The sequence below is a fragment of the Nansenia antarctica genome (assembly GCF_963989245.1).
Source record: "Nansenia antarctica genome assembly, chromosome: 1".
NCBI classification, from domain to species: Eukaryota; Metazoa; Chordata; class Actinopteri; order Argentiniformes; family Microstomatidae; genus Nansenia; species Nansenia antarctica.
The window spans coordinates 45133250-45160424 of NC_137674.1; the positions used below are offsets into that span (position 1 = coordinate 45133250).

General features: G+C 47.2%; 2 protein-coding genes across 2 annotated transcripts in view; both read left to right on the top strand.

The window, feature by feature from the left end:
• Window positions 1-7191, top strand: part of LOC308150380 (AT-rich interactive domain-containing protein 1B-like) — a gene marked incomplete at both ends in the record, with an annotated part of 130674 nt that extends 123483 nt beyond the window's left edge. The window contains 6 exons of the mRNA XM_080523220.1: window positions 1100-1232; window positions 1379-1498; window positions 1860-1935; window positions 2324-3116; window positions 4366-4496; window positions 5344-7191. Coding sequence (XP_080379346.1) covers window positions 1100-1232; window positions 1379-1498; window positions 1860-1935; window positions 2324-3116; window positions 4366-4496; window positions 5344-7191 — 3101 coding nt within the window. The remainder of the gene's footprint in view (window positions 1-1099; window positions 1233-1378; window positions 1499-1859; window positions 1936-2323; window positions 3117-4365; window positions 4497-5343) is intronic.
• Window positions 7192-11483: 4292 nt separating this feature from the next.
• The window catches only part of LOC308175860 (palmitoyltransferase ZDHHC14-like), a 67529-nt gene continuing 51837 nt past the window's right edge, over window positions 11484-27175 (top strand). Inside the window, 2 exon segments of the mRNA XM_080550419.1 lie at window positions 11484-11893; window positions 12686-13044. Of these exon segments, the coding sequence (XP_080406545.1) occupies window positions 12806-13044 (239 nt within the window). The 5' untranslated portion in view covers window positions 11484-11893; window positions 12686-12805.

The following is a 27175-nucleotide window of genomic DNA, read 5'->3' on the forward strand; positions in this document are numbered from 1 at the left end:
AAATCCACATTTGTGCCTTTTTGTGCCACCAAAATGTTCTTTGTTTGAAAAGAAATGTGATTCAGCGTTGACCGGGGGGCTGGTTGTTAGGACGGAAGGTTGGCGGCTTGTTCTAAGAACAAAAGCAGAGACATACAGCAAGAAAAAAAAAAAAATCTGAACTGAACAGGCCCAGAAAAATATTCTTTTTTTTTCTTCTTTCTTACATTCTCAGAATGTTTTACAAGGTAATCGGAGCTCAGCGTTCCTCTCTGTCCTGAGGACGTTCTTAGTTAGCGAGCGGGCCTAGTTGACTCTCCGAGCACGCAGGGCGCGTTCGTACCGAGAGAGACAGATGTCTCCGTTTTACTGCTCTGACTGGGAACATCAAGCCTGTTTGTCACAAGAGACTTCCCTTTACGACTATGAGCCCCTCTGATGTGTCTTCTTGTCTTTTCTATAATTTTTTCTCCCGTCCTCTTTTTCCTGCTGAGTTCACCTGTTTTTTTAACAGACTTATTTGGGATGGGGGTATTTTTAAAGAACAGAGGAGGGCATGCCGAAAAAAGGAAGCATTCTTCTGTGAAATGTGTCTTCTGAGAGAATAAGATAGCAGGTTTAGCATTCACACAGTGTTCCATACCAGATGACAACACTGGATGAGGTGGTTATTATAGATAGGGTGCTACTGCCCCCTGGTGGTTGAATCTCCACATTGCGATGAATTGTTCACTTGGATTGTTCAGTTTGGTTTATTAGGATCTCCATTCCTCTTAGCTGTTAGCAACTCTTCCTGGGGTCCACACGTTACATAAAACACATGATACATTACAGAACCGTTACATAGACAAGAGTGAAAAGGCACCGTGTGTTTTGTGGAGAAGCTAATGCCCCTAGATGCTGTTACTAGATGCTGTTACTAGATGCTGTTACTAGCTGGACTTACAACTTTGTGTGTACAACCTGGAACGGTTGAGGATCACATTTAGGCTGGCTGAGCTGATTCCCAGAGAGTCCAACCCCATCCCTCATTTGTTCTCCTCAACACATTTCCCTCTGCCTGTCCCTATGCCCTCTCATTGGATAAAGCACTGATGTTGTTGTGTGTGTCCATCCACAGTGGCGGGGGTGGAGCCTTACATGCCAGGCCAGATGCCCAGCGGGGGGATGCAGGAGATGTATGGCAGGCCTCCCTCGGCCATGGGCATGGGCCAGCGCTCCCAGTACCCCTACGGACCCGCCTACGACCGGAGGTAAGCAGAGGGCACCAGAACCTTCCATGGAGGATCTGCACAAATCCTGTTCTGAATCCATGAGAGGATGGGTTTGGACAGTATATTGCACCTAAACTGTTTGGCAGCCGTGGTTTGACGTTTGTCTGTCCTGTCCTCCGCTCCAGACCAGACCATGTGATGGGGATGGAAGGGAGCATGGGCCCCCCCGGGGGCCAGAACAACATGGGACCTTCCAACAGTGAAGGCAGCATCTACTCTCCCAACAGATACCCCGCCCAGCAGAGGTGAGGAGCACTGCTGTCCTCTGTAGTCTGGTGTGTGTGTGTGTGTGTGTGTGTGTGTGTGTGTGTGTGTGTGTGTGTGTGGGTGGGTGGGTGCATGTGCGTGCGTGTGCGTGTGAATGTGTGCGTGTGCACGTGTATGCATAGTGCATTATGCGTGTGTTCATGTGTGTGTGCATGCTCAAAAGAGACATTTATTAGGCAAGAGTAATCACAACATCCATATAATCCACAACGCCCATCCCCATGCTGTGTTCAAATAACAAAATCCTTCCTGAAGAAAGTTCCCTTACCTTTCTTTCCATCAGTCACTAACTAAAGTGCCTTTTTTCCTCCTCTCCTCCTCTCCTCCTCTCCTCTCTAGACACGATGGTTATGGACAGCAGTACCCTGGAATGCCATACGGGATGCACCCCTCAGGGATGTACCCTCAGCAGCCGGTGAGTCATAATCATAATCATAATCATAATAATGTAATACATTTATAAAGGCCTTTTCATTATATAAAATAATCTATAAAAGAAAAAGAAAAATGTAAAGAAAAGAAAAGAAAAAGAGGGGAAAAAAGCCAAACAAATACAGTATATAACCATATCATATGTAGGAGGGTGTACTCTGTACTTCACTGAGGTTTCAATACTGTCTCAGTGTCTGAAAATATAAACACAAAAGCATCAGAAAGGATATAACATTTTGTCTTGGTCATGTCCTACAACTGTGTGTTTTTATACAGTGTTTTTGTGATTTGAGTGTTTGCTGGCCATTCAATGTCATTGGCATGAAAGTGAACCGCCCTGTAACGCGCTGTGTCCTCCCTGTGTCCTCCAGGGCTACAAGCGGCCCATGGAGGGCATGTACGGCCCCCCGGGGAAGAGGCACGAGGGGGACATGTACTCCATGCAGTACGCCGGCCACCAGCCTGACATGTACACCCAGTATGGCGGGGGCTACTCCGGCCCAGAGCGCCGACCCATGCAGGGCCAGTTCCCCTACCCCTACACCAGGGACCGCATGCAGCCCTCCGGCCAGGGACCCCCGGGGCAGCACCCCCAACACCCCATGGTGAGCGGGGGGCCGTCCCTCACCTCCAACAGCATAGGCGACGGAGCCCAGTCCAACATGTGGCCCTCCAGGACAGATATGGGCTATCCCTACCCCAACAGACAGGGGGTGCCCTCGCAGGGGGCTCCCCCATACGGTCCTATGGGCCGCGGGGACGATATGGAGGGTAGGCCGGGGCAGGAAGGCCAGTGGCCCGGTCACGGAGGTCACCGACCCTCCCCGTATATGTCCTCCTCGGGGGGGATGACCCCCATGTCCTCTCGCCAGCCCCCCTCGGCGTACCAGACCTCCCCCTCCATGGCGAACCATCTCCCCCAAGCCTCCAGCCCAGCCTCCTTCCAGCGCTCCATGGAGGCAAGGATGTCCCCTAACAAAGCTGCCTTTATGTCCTCCATGAAGATGCCCAAACCGGGGATGCTGATGCCAGGCTCGCAGGGTAGCGGCCACCCCGGCCTGGTCCCTCCCAACCTCCGGAGAGACCTGAACTACCCCCTGGGGTCAGTGGAGGCAACCATGCCTCTGCTCAAGCCTCGCCGCAAAATGACCTCAAAGGACACTGGTAAGTCAAGACTCATAGGACTCACAGTAATGTGTGTGTGTGTGTGTGTGTGTGTGTGTGTGTGTGTGTGTGTGTGTGTGTGTGTGTGTGTGTGTGTGTGTGCGCATGCGTGTGCGTGTGTTCAAACTGGTCTTTGTTTATGTCTCCTTACTCGTGTGTGCGACCTTGTGTTTGCACTACTTTTACTGAAGGTTGTAATTAGCAGAGCCTGGTAGTTCAAAACCTTTAACCTGGATCAGATGCTCTCCAGGACCAGATCCAGCTGGCTGGTTTCCCCTATACTCCTCTACTACTCTACTACTCTACTACTATACTACTCTACTACTATACTACTCTACTACTCTACTAATAATAATAATAATAATAATAATAATTCATTAGATTTATATAGCGCTTTTCCGAGGCTCAAAGACGCTGACAATATGGGAAAAACGGAAAACACAGAAACAACAAGCAACAGATAACATGAGCACATAGAACACAGAGTTAACGAGGGGGGTGGGAGGGTTAGGGGAGATGGTTAGGGATAGGGGAGGTTGTATGCATGTCCAGGGGGGGGGGGCGGGGGTGGCAGGGATGGGGGAGATGGCTAGGGGTAGGGGAGGCTGTAGGCGTGGGAGAACAGGTAGGTTTTGAGGTGGGATTTAAAAGTGAGGAGTGAGGGTGAGTCTCTGAGTGGTTGAGGGAGAGAGTTCCAGAGGCGGGGTGCGGCTCGTGAAAAGGCACGGTGACCGAAGCCTTTGAGTTTTGAGGGTGGGACAGTGAGGGGAACAATGGATGAGGATCGGAGGGTACGGGTAGGGCGGTGGGGGAGAAGGAGGTCAGTCAGGTAAGGGGGGGCCAGGCTATGGAGGGCTTTGTATGTGAGGATGAGGACTTTGAATTGTATACGTTCTTTGATGGGGAGCCAGTGGAGAGAGTGGAGGACAGGAGTGATGTGGTCACGGGAGAGGGTGTTTGAGAGGAGGCGTGCAGCAGAGTTACTACTCCCCTATACTCCTCTACTAGTCTACTACTAAATCTGCTGGTTAGAGCTGATCCTGGATCGCAAAATGGAACTCTGATCTATATTAAATGTTTTGAAATACTGGGCCCTTGTAGACGGGATGGTCAGATAATCATTTAGAAATCATGTGTGTGTGATGTTATCAATGACATTAACTATCACAGTGATGCACAACCTCACACGTATGACAATACACCCCTCCTTCCCCCCTCTGTCTCCCCCCCCCCACCTCTCCTCCTCCAGGGACCCCTGAGGCGTGGCGTGTGATGATGTCATTAAAGTCAGGTCTGCTGGCTGAGAGCACATGGGCGCTGGACACCATCAACGTCCTGCTGTATGACGACAGCACCGTGGCCTCCTTCAGCCTCTCCCAGGTAACGCACCACTCCCACCCTAACCCTACTCCTACAGGCAGCATTGAGGAAGCTACCTGTACTAGTACTAGTAGTAGTAGTAGTAGTAGTAGTAGAAGTAGCATAGTAGATGTAGTAGTAGTAGTAGTAGTAGTAGTAGTAGCAGTTGAACTACACTAAAAGTAGTAGTAGAAGTAGTATAGTAGTAGTAGTAATAGTAGTGTAGTAGTATAGTAGTAGTAGTAGAAGTAGTATAGTAGTAGTATAGTAGTAGTATTAATAGTAGTAGTAGTAGTAGTAGTAGTAGTAGTAGTAGTAGTAGTTGTAGTTGTTGTAGTAGTAGTAGAAGTAGTAGTAGTAGTAGTAGTACTACTCCACTGCGTCCACTGCGTCTCTTAGCCAGGTTGGTGCAGTAAAATAGCAATTCTAAAATAATCTCTTCTGTCTTATATTTTTTTTACCTTTTATGAGAGAACATTGTGACATCAGCTGGTGAAAGCGGGAACAAGTCGGCAACCAATCAAAATGTTCAGACTTTTATTCTGAAAAATGTAAATAAATGTCAACGTTGTTGAAAACCAATGACACACTCGCTAGTCAACCCAAAATATTGCAATGCAATGGATTCGGTGAGCAATCCCCACTACTACCTAGTTAACTATAACACTACTTTACATTGTTAGCAGGCTTACAAGCTGTGTTAGTTGACTAGCGAGTGTGTCATGGATTGTGTCAACAACATTGACATTTATTTAAATTTTTCTGAATAAAAGTCTCCGACTTGATCCTGCTTTCACCACCTGCTGTCACATATTGATCAATGAATGAGGAAATCAGTGGTTAATAACATTGTTGTTTCTGTCCTCAGTTGCCTGGTTTCCTGGAGCTGATTGTGGAGTACTTCAGACGCTGTGTGATCCAGATCTTTGGCATCCTGGAGGAGTACGAGGTGGGCACCGAGGGTCAAAAGACCCTGCTGGGACCAGCCAATGATCCGCCAGAGGAGGTGACCACTGACCTGGAAACTGACTGCCAGGCCCAACCAGAACCAGCGCCTGAGACAGAGGCGGGACCTAGGGAGGAGAGACCGGGTGACATCACAGAGGAAGCCCCACCCATCGTTGCAGAGCCGGAGGTAAAGAAGGAAGAGGCTGAGGTGGAGGTGAAGGTAAAGAAGGAAGAGGAGAAGGAAGAAGAGGGAGAGAAAGAGAAAGAGGGAGGGGAGAGCGAAATGGTGACGGAGAGTAAGGAGGACTGTGTTGACCAACCTCCATCAGAAGTGGAACCTCGGCCCCAACAGGCCAGCAAGTACGACAAGCTCCCCATCAAGATTCTGCACAAAGAGGACCTGATTGAGGACACGTCAGAGGAGCTCGGTCACGTGACGGCTTTCACCAGCGGACTGCTCCACTGGCAGTCTGGCGGAGGGGACTCCACGGACCACATCCAGACGCACTTTGAACCCAGGCCCGAGCGGCCTGACGGAAAGGAGGGAGAGAGGGATGGAGAGAACAGGAAAGAGGAGGAGGAGAATGGCGGGAAGACAGCGGCGGAGGGGCGGCAGACGGAGAACGGCATCACCGCCACCATCGACGACATCCTGTGCGCCCGGCTCGGGGCTCTGTCCGAGGGCCACCCCACCCACTCCGCCCCCACCTACCCCTTCCGGCTGCACCAGGGCGGGGGGGGCAATGAGCGGATCACCCTGCTGGAGGACGAGCCCCGGTGCCTGGACGAGGCCCCCCTCTCCTCCGCCTCGGCCTGGCAGGACGCCCTGACCAAGCGCTGCCTCTGCGTGTCCAACATCCTCCGCAGCCTGTCCTTCATCCCGGGGAACGACGTGGACATGTCCCGCCACCCCGGCCTGGTGCTCATCCTGGGGAGGCTCCTGATGCTCCACCACCAGCACCCAGAGAGGAAGAGAGCGCCCCCTAGCTACCAGAGGGAGGAACAGCAGCCGCAGCCGGAGCCGGGCCTGGCCTGTGGCAAGGACGAGTGGTGGTGGGACTGCCTCGCCGTGCTCAGGGAGAACACCATGGTCACGTTAGCCAACATCTCGGGCCAGCTGGACCTGTCCGTGTACTCCGAGACCATCTGCCTGCCCGTCCTGGACGGCCTGCTGCACTGGATGGTGTGCCCCTCGGCCGAGGCCCGGGACCCCTTCCCCTCGGCGGCCCTCCACTCCCCCCTCACCCCCCAGAGACTAATGCTGGAGTGCCTGTGCAAGCTGAGCGTGCAGGACGGCAACGTGGACCTGCTGCTGGCCACGCCCCCCTTCAGCCGCCAGGAGAAGCTCTACGCCACGCTGCTGCGCTACGTGGGCCAGCGCAAGAACCAGGCGTACCGCGAGATGGCGGTGATCATCCTCTCCAACCTGGCCCAGGGGGACTCCACGGCGGCGCGGGCCATCGCAGTGCAGAAGGGCAGCGTGGGTAACCTGATGGGGTTCCTGGAGGACGGCGTGAGCATGGCCCAGTACCAACAGAACCCGCACAGCCTGCTGCACATGGGCCACCAGCCGCAGCTGGAGGCGCCCAGTGTGAACATGATGTGCCGGGCTGCTAAGGCCCTGCTGGCCATGGCTAAGGTGGAGGAGAACAAGTCTGAGTTTGTGCTGTACGAAGGCCGGCTACTGGATATCTCCATCTCCTCAGTCCTCCATACCGGGGTGGCCGCCATCATATGCCAAGTACTCTTTCAGTTTGCTAAATTATGACAGGAAGACAGAGGCGGGACGTGAGTGACGGACACTTAGATGGACAAGTTATTCTGTGGTTTTATATTCTTATTTAAATGAAATGGAAGAAAAGGTTTGTTTTTTTATATATAAATATATGACAAATATCTATATGTATAGCTCTTTTGCCCTATTAACACTTTCGTTTTGGGTTTTTAAAGATGATTTTAATACAAATATTTAATACCTGCTGTTGTTTTTATGTATATTGTTTGAAGATGTTTTGTTTGTTCTGCGTTTTAGTTTTTCCATTCAGATGGTGCCAGATTTTTGGAGAGGATTCTTTCAGTTCCTTTTCCTCTTTTGAAATGTTTGAGTTTTATAAATGTTCATGTCTGTATCATGTGGTTTGTTTGGTTTGAGAAGAGCAGATTTATTTAAGTTGTGAGACATATTGTAGATAGATGGAACATTTTCTTGCCACACAGAAAAAGAGAACACTGATTTTACACAAAAATGTAGATGTTTCCATTGCTGGAGAAAATTGTGCAATAGGACTAGTGCAAGTTGTCTATTTCAGAGCAACATACCGTATGTGAATCTTGTTCGAACACATGCAAGATGTGATTTTGACCATGGGTAGGCAGTGTTGCATCAGCCAATCAACAAGATGAGAAAAGAATGTCTCAATTTTTAACAGTGTCAAAATTGGACTTGCTTCATCATTGTTCTTATCAATCAACCTACAACCTGAGTCAACTTTCACAAAGAACAATTTCTTAAGCACTTGTATTGCATTTGTTTTATTTCCTTTTTAAGTTGGCGCTAAAATGTATATAGACTGTTGTACATTGTACACACATTTCCTTCTTTGCATTTTTGGTTGAATCTTTCACAATCAAAAATAGTGTTAAGTGATGGAAGTTTCAACTTCTTTTATTATCGGTGAGATTGTTATTGTTATTATACATATTTTGTTATTGGGGTCAAATATTTGAAGATGGAGGGTGTAAAGTACTCTGTATGTAAAAAGTTTCTGTACGCATTGTACTATAGCTTAAACAATCGCTTTGGTAATCAATTGTAGAAGTGCCAGGGTCAGCAGATACTGTAACTAGGGAGGTCATATGAATTGTGAACATATTTCTTTTCTTTTATGTCCTCCATCTATGTAAATGGGCATATTTTTGAGCCAAGGCAATGCAGTTCAAAAATAAAACTCAGAAAAGATCCCACAACACACACAAGGTCTGACTGCTTATTGTAAACTCTGCCTTGTTTCTTCTGACTCGATTACAGTACTTATCTTTTATTCAATATAAATCTTTATACTCAATGTTCCAGCTGTTATAAATAAATGTACATTGAATATTATTACAGTAAACAGCGGGAGAGTTGCATTGTGTCCAGACAATCTTAGGATAATAAAACTAACAACAACTGTTTACTTGTATTGCTTCTCAATCATAAGAAATTAAATTCTAGCTAGGACTGATTTCAAGCCCATGGGAAATCAACCCTTGAGACTGACCTAGATTGGCCCTGCTTAACTTATCCTTATCTGCACAGACACTCTCTTCTCTCTCTCTCTCTCTCTCTCTCTCTCTCTCTCTCTCTCTCTCTCTCTCTCTCTCTCTCTCTCTCTCTCTCTCTCTCACACACACACACCACACACACAGATGAAATTACAGCCATGATACATGATTCACCCACTGCTTGTGTAGTAGTATACTGTATGCACCTTTCACCTAGGGTATAGTTTGATTAAGGACAAGGCTACATCTCACATAGTCCTTGTCAACATGACTGCTTCATGATAACTGTGTGGAAGAGAAGGGGTCAGGTCAGACAGCCTGCACTTTGGAGTTGATCACTCGGATAGCGCTGTACCAAACACCTATCTACTGTACGCATTCTGTTTATTGCACAGAGGAAAACCAGTGTTTCAGGTTTTATGCTCCGTCATTATTTGTTGCTTAAATAAAACCTTTGTTTTCCCCCCCCGTAGATTCCCTCTGGATGATGAATGATGTCCCTTCTTCCTCTGCCAGACAAACTTGGGCAAAATATCAGGTCTATTTTAAGCTGGTTTAATAAAAACATTCCAGCGACAGTACCAGCAGTTAGATTGACACCGAAGGCAAAATGACAGTCTCATTAGATAACACCTATATGACAGTCTCATTAGATAACACCTATTTGAGGTTTCAAAGTGATGATTGTGGGGCTGCTTGACTGTGTGTTCACTAAGTGTTCACTGACTCTGCCTTTAGATAATCAGTAAAGACACAGATTGCTACACTTGAATGAAATACAAATGATTCAATCCACTGTTTGGGATAACTTAGCATAGACACCATGGTATTTAGGTACATCATGTGTGTGTGTGTTGGTGGTTAGTTGTACTGTGCAGTTTATTTTAGCTCTGATGCTTTTTCATTGCTGGAGGATGACTTTCACCACTGACCCCACCGCAGCAGAAGGCCACCCACACCCCCCCCCCCCCCCCCCCCCCCACACACACACACACACACACAGACACGGTTGCCTCTGAGAGCCTGACTCATAGCTCTGACAGGCAGGATGCAGTGGTGCCACTGCTGAATGGGTGCACTGCCATTAGTTCTTTCACGCCTCTCACCAATACCGTAGGTGGATGAATGATGAGTGTTGGCTAAGAACATAGGCTGACTTGACTTCACTGTGTGTGTGTGTGTGTGTGTGTGTGTGTGTGTGTTTCAATGCACAGGTTTTCGCAGTCAGTATACAGGGAAATGGGTAACACTGGTAACAGTGTTCTTCAGTGGCCATCCCAGTCACCAGATCTGAATCCAATAGAACACCTTTGGGATGTAGAAGAACAGAAAATTCACACCTGAAAATTCTCTAACACGCTGGGACCATACTGAAAATTGTATGCACTCACTGTAATGAACTCAGCTAAATGGCATATATTATTATATTATCATGGATCAGAATCTCAAAGGAATGTTTTAAACATCATTTGGAATCAATGCCATTAAGAATTGAGGCTGTTTTGAGAGCAAAGGGAGGCCCTACCCAGTATTAGTATAGTGTTCCTAATAAAGTGTTCTGTGAGTGTATATTATTGCACTAGATAAAGACCCTGCTAGATTCTCTATCAGCCTCATGTTGGTCTTAGACAGAAAGGGATAGAGTATCATATCCACCCATTTTCAAAGAAAACCGTACTTAATCCATAGGTCAGGGCTTTGCTCAAACATGCTTCTAGGAGTCCAGGGATCAGCGTGACATATGGATTAAAGGTCAATATAATCCATTCCTCCATGGCTTATGCACAGATTAGTACTATTAGTCTATGCCGTGTGCCTGCAGATCCATGATGGTGGACTAATCGTATAATCATATTCTTATGTTTTATGATTGGGACAGAATCAGGTTAGAATCATTTCTGGTGGAGTGAAACCAACTGTACTGTGTCTGTAGCCTGAAAGTCACTCCCTCCTTGTGTATAATTCAGCACTTCAGAGAGGTTTTAGAGTACTGAGTAGTTCCTGTACGTAAGTGTTGCAGAATAGAACTTCCTGCCCTCGTGTCCTCCTTTTGGAGTCTCTTTCTTATTGGGAGTATGTACACTCCACAAGCTGTTCCTCGTGTTGAAAGCCCTGTTAACAATACAGTACATCCTATGACTCACTCACAGAGTGGCCTTGAATGAAAAGTAGATCACTGTAAAACAGTGGGTTTGTGTGAGGGAATGAGCTAAGCCGGCAGAGGCATTGCGCGTGTGTGTGTGTCTGTGTAGGTGGTGAGACTAAGGGGTCAGCTGACTGAAGAGCCTGGGAGAATGTTAACCAAAGTGGGGCGCATCAGGAACTTGCGTAGACCACAAGAAGAGAGGAGGCTGGCATAAGGAGGGTGGTGCATCATCTCATCATGTCAGGTGACCTTATCTACCTTGTGGGGGGGGGATGGGGTATAAGAGCATCTGTTGTTACAAGCCCATGGCTAGTGGAATGCATCATCTAATAAATAAGGCATGAATATAATATTATTATTTTTATTTATTTTTTTACTGCTAATTTGTTTTATGTCGCCAATCATCAATTCTGTGGGTGTACATTATCTTAATGTGCACTGTCCAATAAGCTACAATCCGCATTCCCCCCCACTGACAGAGAGAGGAGGAGGAGTGTGCTGGTTCTGTTGATGTTGTGTAGTTGCAGTGAGCAGCAGCAACGTGAGGGTGGCAGCACCGTGAATGCTCCAGGAGGACGACAATACAGTAGGCTGGATAGATGTTTCAGCAGCCTGTTTTAGGAAAGGTTGCAACTTTTTTTAGAAGCACATGCGAGTGAATACGTGGCAGAATGTTCGGAATATATCTCGATATCGTCCGTCTGTAGCTGAACATTGACCTAGGTTTCACGTTGCTTCACGCGGGAGGTCGTCGCCCAGCCCAGTGCCCTGTACGCCTGTACCACCAGCCCGGAGGATGCTCGCCTGAACACCGCGGCTCGGTCTGGTGTGGAGTTGGAAGTGGTGGCTCCGCCGACCCACCCGATGCCCTCTTCGTGAATGAAGCGTTTGATGCTATGCTTTCATATATAGTGGAATCAACACATTTGTCATTCTTGAACTCCAGGGAGACATGATGATCTTGGCTTCGACCTCAGCTCGCAACAAACCCGGATAACGAAAAGGGAATAAGAGCAAAGCGACCAGCGGTCTCGACTCGAGCGAGGCTCCACTTTTTTCGGTGAGCTTGTCGAGGTTTTGGGGGAACTAGGATAGGACCCATCTGAGGGATTATGTGACGGTATGCCGCCGGGAATATCTCAAGCTTTAGCCAAATCATGTCTCAATAGTGTTTTCCGATTAGCTAAACTAAGACTAAGCCTTGTTCTCCAGCTGACGTTAGCCAGAAGACAGAGCGGAACAACACGAAACAGCCCGTAGAAGCTATGCTGCTAGGCGTCACTTTCCAAGGCTGCGTTCGTACATCTTCTCTGAGAGCGCCGGAGCGCACACTGCGTTCAACAGCGACCAAGTCATTTGATATGACAAGAGGCATTCCACGAGTGCTGATCAGATTTCCAGAGCGTATTTACGAACGCACGACAGACTGATTGCTTTCCACCTTGTTGCTAGCTCGCTAAAGTTAGTCAGTTAGCCAACCAGCCACCTCTGCGTAACGCTAAACGGGCCAACGTTACCAAACTGCGCAAACAACAATGTTATCTTTTCTAAAGCGAGTTAACTGTTAAGCAACAAGCCAACGTTAATGAGTGTGCTGCTAGCTAGCTACGTAGAAGTTGCGAGCATGGCTATAAGTTGGTGGTTTGTAACCCTGCCATGTTCAAGTATGCATGTGCCAGCAGCCAAGATCAGCCACATCTGTCCAGTTACAGTCGCCATGAACCCTAATGGCTAGCAAGCCCTGTTTGTGAGCAGTACATTGACACAGAGTAGGCTTTAAGTCCAGGAAAAAGTAGAATCATTTGAATGTTTGACTGACACAACAACTGATGTTATTGTCGTTTTATTACAGCAGCACTGCCCCCTGGCCCAGCCTGGACACTGCCCCCTGGCCCAGCCTGGACACTGCCCCCTGGCCCAGCCTGGACACTGACCCCTGGCCCAGCCTGGGACTCGGACCCCTTGACGATTGATGCATCTCGGGGTGTCTGAGCCCATGCGAGAGTGCGAGTACAGCCAGATCAGCACTCGCAGCTCGACCCCGATGGAGACTCCTTACAAGAAGAGGAACCCCAAGAGGAAGTGGCAAGCCTTCCCGGGTCGGAATAAATTCTACTGCAATGGGAGGATAATGATGGCCAGGCAGACAGGGGTTTTCTACCTCACCCTCGTCCTCATCCTGGTCACAAGCGGACTCTTCTTTGCTTTTGAGTAAGTATGGGTGCTTTTCCAGGCTTTCCCCAATTGATCACTTTGCTTTTCAATTTGTGTTTGGACTCCGTCTTTCTTTCGCTGGAACACACACAGAGGAGCCACGGTTTATTGCGCAACCTGTCTCTATTCATTAGCCATTGATGGCCTGTGTGTCAATGAGACTGTCACTCACTCACTAGGACTACCCCTCAAGGTGCCCTTTCACCTTGAGCTGTCACGTTGAGCAGGGTCCCGCTAGTATCTGACAGCCATTGCATCTAGTCCGTAGCAATGCTTAATCTCAGGTACTCTCAGGGAATCTCGTTATGGGCATTGATGGTGTACAGAACATGCCCTTTCTCATGTACAGTCATGTTATTAGTCATATTAGCAGTGAAATGGGGTGCTCCTGGGGCTACCAGCACCATCCTGGAATATGTCAGAATCAGAATCAAAATGTATTTTATTACAAAAAAGAGTAAACATCTTTGGTTTAGGTTCTTCAACATTGGCATTGCAGCAAGATACAAAATCACATTAATAGAGTAGAGTAAAATAAGTAATAATGTAGTATGGTTTCTTTTGGTAAGGTGTGGCTGTTGTAGTTTGTCTGTTCTCTCACACACACACACACACACACACACACACACACACACACACACACACACACACACACACACACACACACACACACACTGACGGATCTGTGCTAGAAAGGTTCCAGGCATGCCCTTACACGTAGAAGCCGGAGGTGGTCAGAGTTAATTTCAGTTCCATTATTGATATAAGATGGTTGCTGGTTACCTGGTTCAGATTCCCCCCTCCCACTTGTTTCTTTTCTCTGACTTCTGTCTTGGGCACCGCTTAAACTTCATTGCTGAATAGAATGTGATATAACAACCCCCATGTCTCTCATCCACTTTAGTTTCAGATCTTTTAATTCATACGTTCTTGTACACGGAGGCCTGTAAAAAGGCATATGCCACCACAACACCCTGTATAGTGAGAAGGAAATTAATTGGTATGACCTGCTTCTTCTGAAGTGCCAGACCTCCCAGCCCAGACTGGTTTACCCTCTTGTAAAACGCCTGCAGATCTTCACGACATCTTGTTTATACCATGCGGTGAAATACGAAGCCTGTAAAAGAGAGCGGTAGACACCTACACAACAGACCAGCTCTCTAGGATACTTCCCTCCGTACTTACTCGCAATCAGTCTCCCTGCCCCTGCTTTTATAACACACCCTCTATCAGACCTGTGTCCCCCCAGGGGAGACTCTCGCTCTCTCTCCATCCCTCCTCCCTTCCCCTCCTCCTTTCGCTAACGTGTCCTTTTTCAGCAGGTTGTAAATTGGCCCTCTGTGACCCCTTGGTTGTCAGGGTACATAGGGGAGAGCATGTAGAGGCAGACTGCTAGCTGTGTTAGCAAGATGGAGTGGATGTCTCTAAAGCACTGAGCTGGTGTAGTCACTCTCCCAGTGCCAGGCTTCTCCACGAGGCTAATCACTCTCTCCCTGACTCACTCCTTCCCTGCTCCAGGAGGCAGAAAGCTCTTAGAAAGATAAGAAACCTGACCCGTCATGGATTTTGTTGCTCAGTCAGGCTGCTTCGATCTCAGTGCGGGGGTTGTTGTCAGTGGTTCGTATGAAAGCTATCGATGCCTCCTCTTGATGGGCGACATGTTGTGTATGGTTTCTGTTTTGTTGTGATGTTGTGATCTTTTCTTATCATGATGATCTCTGATCTGCTGCCTGTTGTGTGACTGTCCACTCACAGTATAATCCTCTTGACGGATTCACAGTGTTGACAGTGACCGCCCGTCCGCATAGGCTACTCTTCAACACACTGTGACCTACCTCACCTTGTGCTTGTGTCATAAACGGAGATACTGACAGTGATGTAACTCAAATTCAAGGGCAGTTGTGAGAGTTCGTCACATAATCTCTCTTTTTTATAATAACCCCAAACTGACTGTTCTACGGAACAGTCGAATGATGTCTAAATATAGATGGAAGCGAAAAAAAGCCTGGTGACTGCTTGAAACTGGATTCACATAGATATATGTATAGATACACACACACACACACACACACACACACACACACACACCTGGAGGATACCAGATGCTTCCTGATGATACCCCCCTCAGTACTTTATTTCCTGCACCCTGCCCAGTGGAGCAGTCGCCTGGTGTGTCGCCCCCTGTTTGTTATGGCTACAGGGGACAGTTAGAACAGGAACTCCATACATAGGACCACAGAGCCTCCTCTCTTCCCCAGCCCTGTGCTGTGCTGTCATGGCTAGCTCCTCTCTCCACACCCCTCCAGGCGAGCAGAGTCCTCCTGGCTGTTCTCTTGCCCTCCTCTGCTCAGCTGAGAGGAGACATTTATCAGACAGGGCGATAGTCTGTGAGAGGACTCGTGTCGTCATTAACTGTAATGTGTTGTTCCCCCCGATGCGTCATCTCAGTTGGACTCTGTTTCAAACTAAGTCGTTGCCTGGCTACCACGATGGTTCTGTTCCTCTTTCTCCTTCAGAGGAATGAGCGTCACTGTCAGGAATCAGGATAGAGTGGTGTTGGGCCCCAAGCCTGTTGTGCCATGTCTTGGGGCCAGAGAGGAGTGAAAGGACCAGGAAGTCCCATTGCACCACAGCAGAAGCTCAGTCATTGACTGGCCCCTAAACTCAATCAGAGGTCCGGTCCGGTGAGGTCATCACAGCCATTGTCCCTCTGCTTTCTCCACACTTCCTTCCATTCCCTCTAACCTGAGTGACAGACAGACAGACAGACAGACTGACAGACAATAGAGAGAAGATATATTATAGGAGTGAAGGCTATAGACACAAGGTTCCTATATTTTCCCACCTAAGAGATGCTTCACTTCATACTGTGAGGTGTGTGTGTGTACGCGCTAGTGTTGATGGATGATGGATCGGGGCAGCCTTTGTTAAACAGCTTTGGAGCAAAGAAATGTGGGCAAAAGAAAAAGGTGCTGCTAGATTCGGTGGTGAATCTGTCCGGACATGCAGCCAATCACCAGCAGGGCAGCCCAGGCGGACCAGTATGGTTGCTATTAGAACCCCTGCTTGGTCTTGCTTTGGGAGTAGAGAGAGAGAGAGAGAGAGACCCAGAGACCCAGAGACCCAGACCCTTTGTTTGTTTGCCATATTGTTTTCTAGATAGACATCTACAGTACATCTCAGCCTAACATCTACCACATGTCTAGTGAATTGTGTGTGTGTGCTTGCGTGCGCACTGGGAACAACATCTACAGTACATGTACGGTACATTTTTTGTAATGTACTTAGTGAATAATTGACTGGGGTAAGTGCCTAAGTGGGTGGATAGGTAGGTGTGTGTGTGTACGTGTGCACGTACAGCGTTGGTAACAAGGCAGATTTGTTCCTCCAGCATCACGTCACCACTGATACTGCTGGGGAGAGCCAGCTTGACATTGAGGTGATCAATTGCAAAGCCTTTAGCATCACAGAGACATGGGGACTCACAGGAATGGAAATATTTATTCGACATGGTGTGTTCAAGGCATGGTGTATGTTTGGCTAGTTTGATTTAGGAGCGGGCGGATGTTAACATTGCCAAGCAGAATCATCGCACACGCACGCACACACACACACACACACACACACACACACACACGTCACACGCACACTCACACTCACGTCACACTATCCCTCTCTTTTTGCCTTCCTTTGCATAGTCTAATCCTTGACTGAATTCTTGCTCTATGGCATTAGTACAGCTTGTCTAAGGAGGAAAACCACTCAGTGTGTGTTGCCTTTTATTAACAGCTTTAAACCGTGCGATTAGGATCGACTTAAAGCTCAGCGATTTTGCGATGGTGAGTGAACTTCGCTGTGAGGCAATGCTAAAGGAAGGCCATGCAAAATGTATGTGGCCGTCAGCAGTGGGTATGTTGAACTGTCTGAAGATGGAGGGCTCGGGTGACCTAAGAACCCCCTCAGGCCCCTTACACTTACAATATTCTCAATCTGAGCTAAACTCATCAAATGGGTAGACTTGTCATTTAGACTCCTCATCAAAGCAGAAGGTTGAAGAACAGCTCAGAGGGACATGTTTTTAATACTAGTGAAGATAATCAATCCCACCCACACATCAGCACGACTGCCGGTGTGTGATCATTTGTTTACCGTCTATTTGCTCAGCACGGTAAAGTGCACCGTCATTATGCAAATGCTCCTATTGAGCATCTGCTGTAGCCGTCCAATCATGCCCTTCTCATTTGCATGCGCCGTGCCTCAGCAGGTATCAGCCGGTCACTAACAGGGCGGCTCCAATTCTGGTGGGGTGTTTCTGGTTTGGATGGGTTTGAACCCACAGGGCGGCCGTGGCTCAGGACGTAGAGCCGGCATCTAATGAGTCGAGGTGTCCTTGGGCAAGACATTGAACCCTAATTTGGGCCGGCGCATGGTAGCGTGCCGCCATGGTGTGTGAATGTGTGTGTGATTGGGTGAATGCGAGGCCATTGTAACGCACTTTGGATAACTTGTGCAGTCCATTTACCATTTAACCCAAGCTCTCAGTTGCCATTCTCGGAAGATGTAGAGAAACTCGTTCTTTATTTCCTGGAGACTATTTGCAGATTGTCTTGTTGATCTTGGATGCTTCAGGTTACAATTTCAATGTCCAAACAGAGGTAGAGGGACCTATTTCTGTGAAGCATTGTTTTAATGCTCCAGGCAAGGCAGGCTTATTAGTAGTCGACTGCTTTCTTCACATGGAATACAGCAGGTTTAAAATCCCTTAGGCGGGCACGGCAAGTTGTCTCCTTTTTTTTGACAGATTGAATGTACTGAAATAGTCAAAAGCTGACCCTCTCCACCTTTATAGCTTATTAGTTATGTACAGTGTTATCAGAGAGACGATGTAGTGGCAGAACGTGTGTGGAGTCTGTTGTGCCTGCGGAAGGCAGACTATTGTGTGTACAGTGTGGTCAGCTTTGAAAGAAGCCGCCACACCCTTGGTGTGTACACTGTTTCCTGACAATAAAACCAACACTTCCTGAGAACTGAGGCCCATCTAAAAAGCATTTCCTAAAGAGCTATTTTTTCCTCTCAGTCATTTGGTCAGCATTAACTTTGACAGGAGACACCTGCACTTCTGAACACCTTATCCTCATATCCCCCCCAGTGTTTCACTGTTAACCCATAGTTGAAAGTTGTATTTATTACTTTTAACAACTTTGTCTCTACAACTGTGATGTAGAGTTACATACGGTGCAAAAGGTCAGTCAGCTGCATGTGTGTGTTGAGATTACATTTCCACTTTTTTGGACACGACGACGTTCTTGACAGGTCATCCACAGACTTTCCTGTTTCGCTCCTTTTCCTGAGGAAGCGAGAGACAGATCTGTCAGCAATGCTCTGCCCAACCAGGAGTCAAGTACCCCCCTCTACTCCCACCACCCCCCAGGCTGTGAGTCGACCCCTGCGCCCCCAATGTGTGTCACACAGCCTGGCAATGTTAAACATGTCCATTCGCTTGACTGGGAGGGCAGTGGGGTCCATTATGTGTTAGCAGGTTAAAGTAAAACATTTAGAAGGATTTCACACACAAGCGCACACACACACACACACACACACACACACACACACACACACACACACACACACACACACACACACACACACACACACCACCAGATCAGTTCTTCTGGGAATTTGCTCCTCTCTCTGCCTTCGAGATGTCTCAAAGCCACAAGCAAATCTTGACTCAATAACGAAACAATGTGAAAACACGACAGGGGAATAAGCGGTTCATTATGCGTGGCACAGCCAGCCCAATGACTTGAGGCTGGCCCCGGGTCACACTCTGGCCCTGTGCCTGGTGATAATGCAGCGATAATGATAATGACAATGCAATGTAAGGCTCTGCTGACTAAAGCTGCGAATCCATATAGATTAAAAAGTAATCAGGGTCCCGCGCTAAAAGCCACCAAGGCTGATGTTTTAATGCACTACACTCGGTGTAATTAATGGACCTTTTAGGAGTGCCTTATATTAACTTGCTTAATGACTGACTAGCTCGCTTAATCATTTTCATCCAGTCTTACAAATGCGGTTCCCAATGCTTAGTCCACACTCTCCGTCTTTCACGGCTGCCGTACAAGAGACGTACAATCTCTCCCCACACAGTGAACACATCTGATGGAAATGCCAACTCCAGCAAGCATTCAGACACAGGCTTCTCATGCGCTTCTTATTTATTGGGAATGAAAAAAAAAACATCCCTATGCGCCCCAAGGACGCGAGGGAAATAGCCGGCGTAGCTGCTGTTAAGCTTGGAGGATGGATGTTCTGTGTGTTTGACAGGCTTTTTGTAGTAGATCAGAGAGTATTGATTGCCTCTAAAGCTTTTTAACAGCAGCGCTGTCTGGCACCAGGGGGAGGGTGGGCTCTAGCCTGGTGCCGCTGAGGGGACAGGCCATGGGTGAAGCTGTGAAGTACACTGCCATATCCCCCCCCACCCCCCACCCCCCTCCCCCAGAAGCTGCTGGGAAGATGAAAGACCATAAGCCTCTCATCTTCCAGCTGTGAGAAAGGGCTAGGCATGGGGAGTGGATTAGAGGAGGAGCTGATTGTGCCAACATGGACGGGGTCGGTTGTTGTCACCATTGATGTGCTCTGCAGGAGGCGAAAAGGAGTTTAGAGACAATGTTGCGTGAGATTCCCTGCAGTGATAATGAGCGCGTTTTCCCGCCTTCATCACAACTGAATCTGCTTCAATCGGGGAAAAAACTGAGGCCGTAGTTCATGGGGTTCAAGGGGTACTTTATTTGTCACATGCACAGAAATACAAAGTAAAACATGCAGTGAAATGGACACCCTGGACACCCTTCTCGCCCTTAGCATTTACGAAGGGACGCTCCTCAAACTGAACCTCTGATTGACTTTTAATGGGTTTCTTCCTCTTGTTTTCAGGAGGGTAGTGCTTCCTAGTGAACACATCCCAGGTTAATGTTTAATGTCCGTCGTACCTGTTGTGGTGGAGGGGGAAGTGGACCTGGCTCTGATTAAGCGTCGCTGGGCTGTTTTGTTGCCCTTTGACCTCTTGGTTCAACGTAACAGCAAAAGATTGGCACTGTATTTGATTTAGCCATTTAAGCAATAGGGGTAAAGTTCATTCCCATTGTTTGTGTTATTTGATCTGTCACCATTTAACCGTGTTTCTGCAGATGGTTGAGACCTTACTGCCTCATCTGTTTGTGTTACATTAAACCCGAAGGTTATGTTTCCTTATAGATATTTTTTACTTGCAGTGCAAGTTTGGAGAACTGTCTTATCTTATCTTATCGGCGGCAGCTGTTGCTCAGGAGGTAGAGCCTGCGTCTAATGATCGCAAGGTCGGCAGATCGGTGGTTCGAACCCCCGCTGGCCACATGTCGAGGTGTCCTTGGGCAAGACACTGAACCCCAAATTGCTCCCAATGAGCAGGCCGGCACCTTGCATGGTAGCTTGCCACCATTGGTGTGTGAATGTGTGGATGAATGAGAGGCCATTGTAAACCGCTTTGGAATAAGGCACTATATAAGTCAGTCGATTAATTAAGAGTCGGTTCTGAAGAATAGTTGGCCTGTCAGACTCTGCTGTGAAGCTGCTCACATGATGGCACCAGGCGTGGAGGCTTAGCTGGTGAAAGGCAGGAAACGGGTCTTCTCGTGGCAAATGTACGAACAAGGCAAGATGCCAGACATGGAACGTAAATGCCTGTTTACGTCTGCGAGACTGAATTGAAGCTTTTAAAATTGAAAATGAGTGCAAGCTCCGGAACCCAAATAAACACTCTCTCCATCTGGTACACAGCAGTGGATGGTTCTATCTTCCTCCATCACGTCCCAGCCTGCGGAGCTCAACTGTGGAGCTGTCAGATTTAATGAGCACTAACTTGCATAGCTTAGCATATGGTTCCGTGCGACTTGACGGTAATTGCCTTTCCCACTGTAATATTTCGCTGTATTCATCTTCTTGATATTGACATCCTTTGATCATGGACAGAGCTGTCTAATTAACTATCTGTTTTGGTTTTCAGCTAATTTGTTTTTTCAACAGATTGATTACCCCAAAGTTCAATTATCTTTCAACATCCCTCATTAATTAGTGTCTTTTTATGGTAATGTGTTGGCCTTGTAAGGCTGACAGGTTGTAATTCTTGTTATGTTGAAGGTAGTCATTACTGTTGTTGGCCTTCCTGTTCAGAAATGTAGTTGCAGACCTAACCGGATATGTAGGAGTATACTTGATTGCCTTTTCTCTCGCTATCGTATCGTTATCATTCCAGTAAGCGTGACAGAGAGCCACATGAGAAGACCAGCCTTCGCACATGTACAAGGTATTCTGCCTGCATCCTGCGCAGTGAGGAAGAGGCAGGTCTCTATGGCAGGGCCTTGGAATTCCAGAGGTCAGTCTCAGGCCGTTCTCATTCGTTTTGAAGTGCTTGTGGTGGGGCCAATGTCTGCACTCCCCACTGGTTCATGTGGTTTCCTATAGGCTGAGGCCCTCTTGTTGACGACTATGGACGTTTTCCTCTCCTCATTCTTTTTAAATCAGGAATGGCCTGACTGCATGGACCTCACACTTTGGGATGCCATTGCTTCTACTGGTCAGAATAAAAGACTCAGACATTCTACTAATCTTTTTAGATTGTAGTAGGTATTAGGGGTGGGCATCAATGATCGACGATCGATAATTGATCGATAAGGATCTTGGTCGATCACAAAATATTTTGCTCGATAATCGTTAATATTTTATTTTTTTTAATATATATTTTTTAATAATAATAATAATGGAAATTAGTTTGTCCACGTGTCACCAGATTGCGTTCGTCTCTCACCCCTGAACATGTTAACATGATCATCTTTCTGAACAAGAACCAGTGGGCCTGTCGCCTACAGTCTCTCACTGGAGTTTACATTTAAGTTAAGCTGGACGCTCTTAAGGACACTAACGTTTTCAGTCATCCTCCTATTTGTGAGTAACTGTTTTTTTACTGCTCCTATGGTGAGTTACTTATTTTCTATATTTTTATTTATAACGTAAAATGTGTTTTTAAGTTAAACAATTTAGGCTACTCACTGCCTTGTTTAAGAGGATTGTTATCTGACTGTAGTGTCTAGTTTGAATGTGAATGAATGAATGTGTGCAATAGCAACACAAATCAAGTTTTTTCCCCAAAGAAAAAAAAAACTTTAGCACCTTTCCCCCAGTAGTCTCTGAAGCGTACTATTTCCTAAGGTGTTATTTTAGCATTTGTGACCCCTCAGTTGAGCTTGTGATCAGTTTACGGATTATTTTTCATTGTTTGTCATGGATTACATTGCTCCAAAACCAGTGCATTTACACACTAATCTCAGCAAGGTAAAACCTTCCTTAGTAATTATTTTGACTAATTAGACATTGGAGCACACTGCTGTAACTCTAGCCGTGGTTTCGGAGAACACTTCAAGACAGACACCGGGATATAGTGGGGCATGTCCAACATGGCAGAGGGGGCCTTGGCTTAGAAACAACAACACCCACATGGCAAAAGGCTACTCCAACCGAACGGCGGAAGATGGTGGTTGAGGAGGTGCGCCACCAGGAGGAAGCAGCCAGGTGCACCAAGGCAGTCTCCCAAGCCCAGCAAGGCCGCTGGATGAAGTGGGAGAGCGTGGAGAGGAGGAAAATCACGTGGAACGAGCTGTGGAGCATGGAGTCTAATAGGCTAAGTTTCATCATCAGAGCCACATATGATGTCCTGCCCTCTCCTACCAACCTACATCTTTGGTATGGAGAGGACCCAGCCTGTCTCCAGTGTGCAGCCCCAGCAACCCTCAAACACATCTTGGTGGGTTGCAAGACCAGTCTAACTCAAGGAAGATACACCTGGCGCCACAACCAAGTGCTAAAGTGCTTGGCTGCCGAACTTGAGCACAAGAGGGTAACCACCAACGCCATGCCTCTAAATGCCCAGACTACCTTTCCACGGAAAACAACCTTCATCCGGGAAGGGGAGAAACAGCGGACCAAGCCATCACCTCCAGACTCAGGCCCACTGAACGCAGCCCGGGATTGGTAAATGCGGGTAGACCTCAGCCAGAGGCTCACCTTCCCACCCGAAATTGCAGTGACCAACCTGCGCCCAGACCTAGTCCTCTGGTCCAAGTCCTGCCGGCGTGTCTTCATCATAGAACTGACGGTCCCATGGGAGGAGGCCATCGAAGAGGCATTCGAACGGAAGAGGCTTCGGTATGCCAACTTAGCAGTCGAAGCAGAGGGGCGAGGCTGGAACGTGAAGGTGTGGCCAGTGGAGGTGGGCTACAGAGGCTTTGTAGCCAGCTCCACCACAAGGCTCCTGAGGGCAGTAGGGATCAGAGGACAGGCCCAACGGAAGGCAATCAGAGAACTGTCCACTGCAGCAGAACGGAGCAGTCACTGGCTGTGGCTGAAACGTAGGGACCCAACATGGGCTCCCAAATGACCACATGGTGCCACCGTGCGACACACACCCAGGCCTGATCAGCCTGTGGTGGGCCAACCTCGGCAGAGGGTGTCTTGTGATAACTGGCCGAAACACCCAATGAGGTCAGGGACCACAACTAAAGATGTGTCGTACTGGTGGCACCACGTGATCATTGCCAAATTCCACTCCACCCAAGAGGACATCTCCAACTCCACTCAATTGTTGTGCTGAATATTTAGGGATTTTAACAGCCAGTCCTATTAAGAATCCTAGCCGTGGTTTCGGAGAACACTTCAAAATCACTGCTCTAACTAGTTTTTTGACATTATGTGGATTAACCCCCAGAATTTGTTTCTCATGCTTAAAAAAAACAACTAGGTTAAGATGCCAGATTCACAATCGCATGGGTTTGTCTCACTAATTTACCAGCCTTCGCAGGAAGCGAGGAGGGAGTGGAGCTATCAGAGAAAGAGTTGTTTAATAAGTGGAATCTGAGAGACTCCGTGGGTGTCCCGTCTCTCTTAGTGCACCGTTGAGAAGAAAACAAATTATTTTACGGATGGAATGTTTCTCTCCCCGTAAAGTAGGTCAGTGTAATAATACACAATGTCAGACTCCTCAAATAAACTGTGTACGTGTACGTGCGTGCGTGTGCACGCGCAGTCAGTTTGACCCTAAAGACCAAGGAGGTCTGAGTGGGTGATAAAACAAAGGAAAAGAGCTGCCATGCAGAAGCAGAGGAATGAGAGACGGTGCCTTCATGCTTGGAATGAGGTGTGGAACATCACACTCTGGAACCTGACTCAGGTAAATAATACGACCAAAAATGTCACAGAAAGTACCAGATTTGGCCTGGCAGCAATCATCAAATTTAATGATCCCTGAAATCATTGTTTTATGCACTTTTATGAGATTTCAGTTAAAGGAGCTAAAGTAAGTCTGTTCGGTGGAAATCTGTGGTTGGACGGTTTCACATTTTTTATACTGTTAAATCTTCCCCGAATAAACCCTGGTTTACGGTTAAACCGCGGGATTCAAAATGACATTGTTGTAGGGCTTTGACGGAGCCACCAATTTCAAATGATGGAGCCCTATACTTTCTGCGAACCTCAATACATTCGTGTTGAACACTGTGAAAACACCGGAAGCACAGTCACAACACAATTAGGCTACTTCATAGTTTCACAAATACGTGGAAAGGCACGCTTTAGGCTACACCATACATGAAAATACATGGAACACATCAAATGAAACAGTTAACATACCTAGTAGCTCTGCTTATCGAGGGTGTAAGGAAGATCTATGAAGAACGACATCTTTGAACAGCGTCTTAATTGAATGAACTGCTCCTTCTCATTAGCTTGGTTCTTACACAAAGTTTCAACTGCTGCTCATTCAAGGTATTTCAGTTTTCGAATACTGCTCAATAATTACAGAAATATTTGACTTAGCTGCAGTTTTACTTAGTCCTCTGCTGGCTTGGTCGAAAAGACCAAGCTGGCATGTCCTGATTGGTCACCATTGTTGTCAGTGTTAACAGATACACATGGTCAGCTTGCTCTCTGACTTCAGCATTCGTTTGTGCTCTAATTGAAGACATGCTGGTGAAGAAGTGGACATGTTCCTTAGTCAAACTACACAATGCAAACTGTTGTAGGACTTGTTTCCCAATGGAATCTCCATTGTCATGTATAGTGCCTTATTTCCTTGTTCTAAGAAAGTGCATCTGACCAGACTACCTGTTGCCCCCCCCATGAAGACTTGCACTTCCTAAATGAAGGTTGCAAATTTCACAAAGGCTCCATTCTCCTTGGGAATCAATTGACAGTTAGGACAGTTACATAATAACACTTTATTCAGTGAGGGTGTATCCTGCCACGAACGAACAGCCATCAATAACAGTGTCATAAAATAGATATTATACTTATGCAACTTCATAAATGGGTCACATGATTAGTGGTTACAAATAGTATGTCAAAGGGCACTCTTATCCAGAGAGAGTGTCCTTGACCCCGTCTCTTAGCCACGGCGAGACACGCTAATACCTACACTAAACCGCTAAAGGCCCAGCCTCCGTCCTAAAGGACCTGCCTCCTCCCTAAGGGACCTGCCTCCTCCCTAAAGGACCTGCCTCCTCCCTAAAGGACCTGCCTCCTCCCTAAAGGATCTGCCTCCTCCCTAAAGGACCTGCCTCCTCCCTAAAGGATCTGCCTCCTCCCTAAAGGCCCAGCCTTCTCCCTAAATGATCTGCCTCCTCCCTAAAGGATCTGCCTCCTCCCTAAAGGACCTGCCTCCTCCCTAAAGGATCTGCCTTCTCCCTAAAGGAGCAGCCTTCTCCCTAAAGGACCAGCCTCCTCCCTAAAGGATCTGCCTCCTCCCTAAAGGACCAGCCTTCTCCCTAAAGGAGGCCTCTCAGACCGGTCAGGCTCACCACTGGCTTCCATAAGAATTTTCTCACAATAATGGCTGGGCTGTCAACACGAGCCAAGCCATTGCAGGGGGAGGACTAACTGGGTCTATTGTGAAATGACAGACCACTGTCTTTTCTAGGCGTATTTCTCTTTCCTGCACTGGATTCATTTGTGACCAAAAGTTAAGTTTGTTTGTTTGCACATTTTCTATTTAAAATGTGCAGTCATAACTACATTCCAGGCAGAGCATTGTCCCACGGTTGGACATGTTTTATTTGAATTCCCAGAGCACTCATGTACATTGAACAACTTTCAGACATTTCTCTAGTTTAACCCAAATTCAGCACAGCTTGCATGGGGCTGTGAAACTTATGGTGATCGCTGTATTTCTTGTCTTTAAATATCCAGGTCTTCTCGCATTGTTGGGTCCATTGCAACAGGCCTAGCAGTATTAGAGCCAGCTCAGTGATAATAATAATCAAGATACCTTTTTATTTAAGAGTGTAGCCTACTATAATACAGAAATAGGCTGGGGCAAACAAGTGATGATTGATTGGTATTAACAGGCCCAAAGTGTGCCAAGAAAACATTCCCCACACCATTATACGACCTGAATGAATGAGAAGGTGCACAGGTGTTCCTTATAAAGTGTTGGGTGAGTGTATATCATTTCATAAGACAGGTCATAAGATGATCATCAGACTGCATGTTTCCGAGCTATTTTTGTACTGAGTAATAACTATGTGTTGGAAATACTGTAACTTATTTCCCTTGTCATATGACCCGCATAACAAAACATGTCCTGGAGATGGAAAGCTGAGAAGTGGAAAGAAATGCCAAGAGACAATAGAAGTTTGAAAAGACCATTTCCCCCCCACCCAAACCTCAAGCCATATTGTCTCCCTACACTGTAATTAATTCCTTCTCTTTTCTCTGCCACCATTGTCATTTCAAAGCGATGCTGAAATCAGTGACTCTATCTCTTCAAGTAAATGGTTTGCTGGAATGAAAAATATTTTAATGAATTTAATCATAGCATCTCCGTCTTCACTGTCTTTGTTCCTTGTTATTTTTCCTTTGAGTGTTGCTCTTAGCTGTTTCCAGGGAAACTACATTCCCTCTGAATTCACCATGTCTGCCATTGGATACCGTCCGTCTCCATGGCAACAATAACCCACCATAGTCCCCCGGTCTTTTGGATTTTGGTACTAAACTAATGGGAGGCGGGGAATGTCAGAACAAATGTCCTCCAGAACCTAAA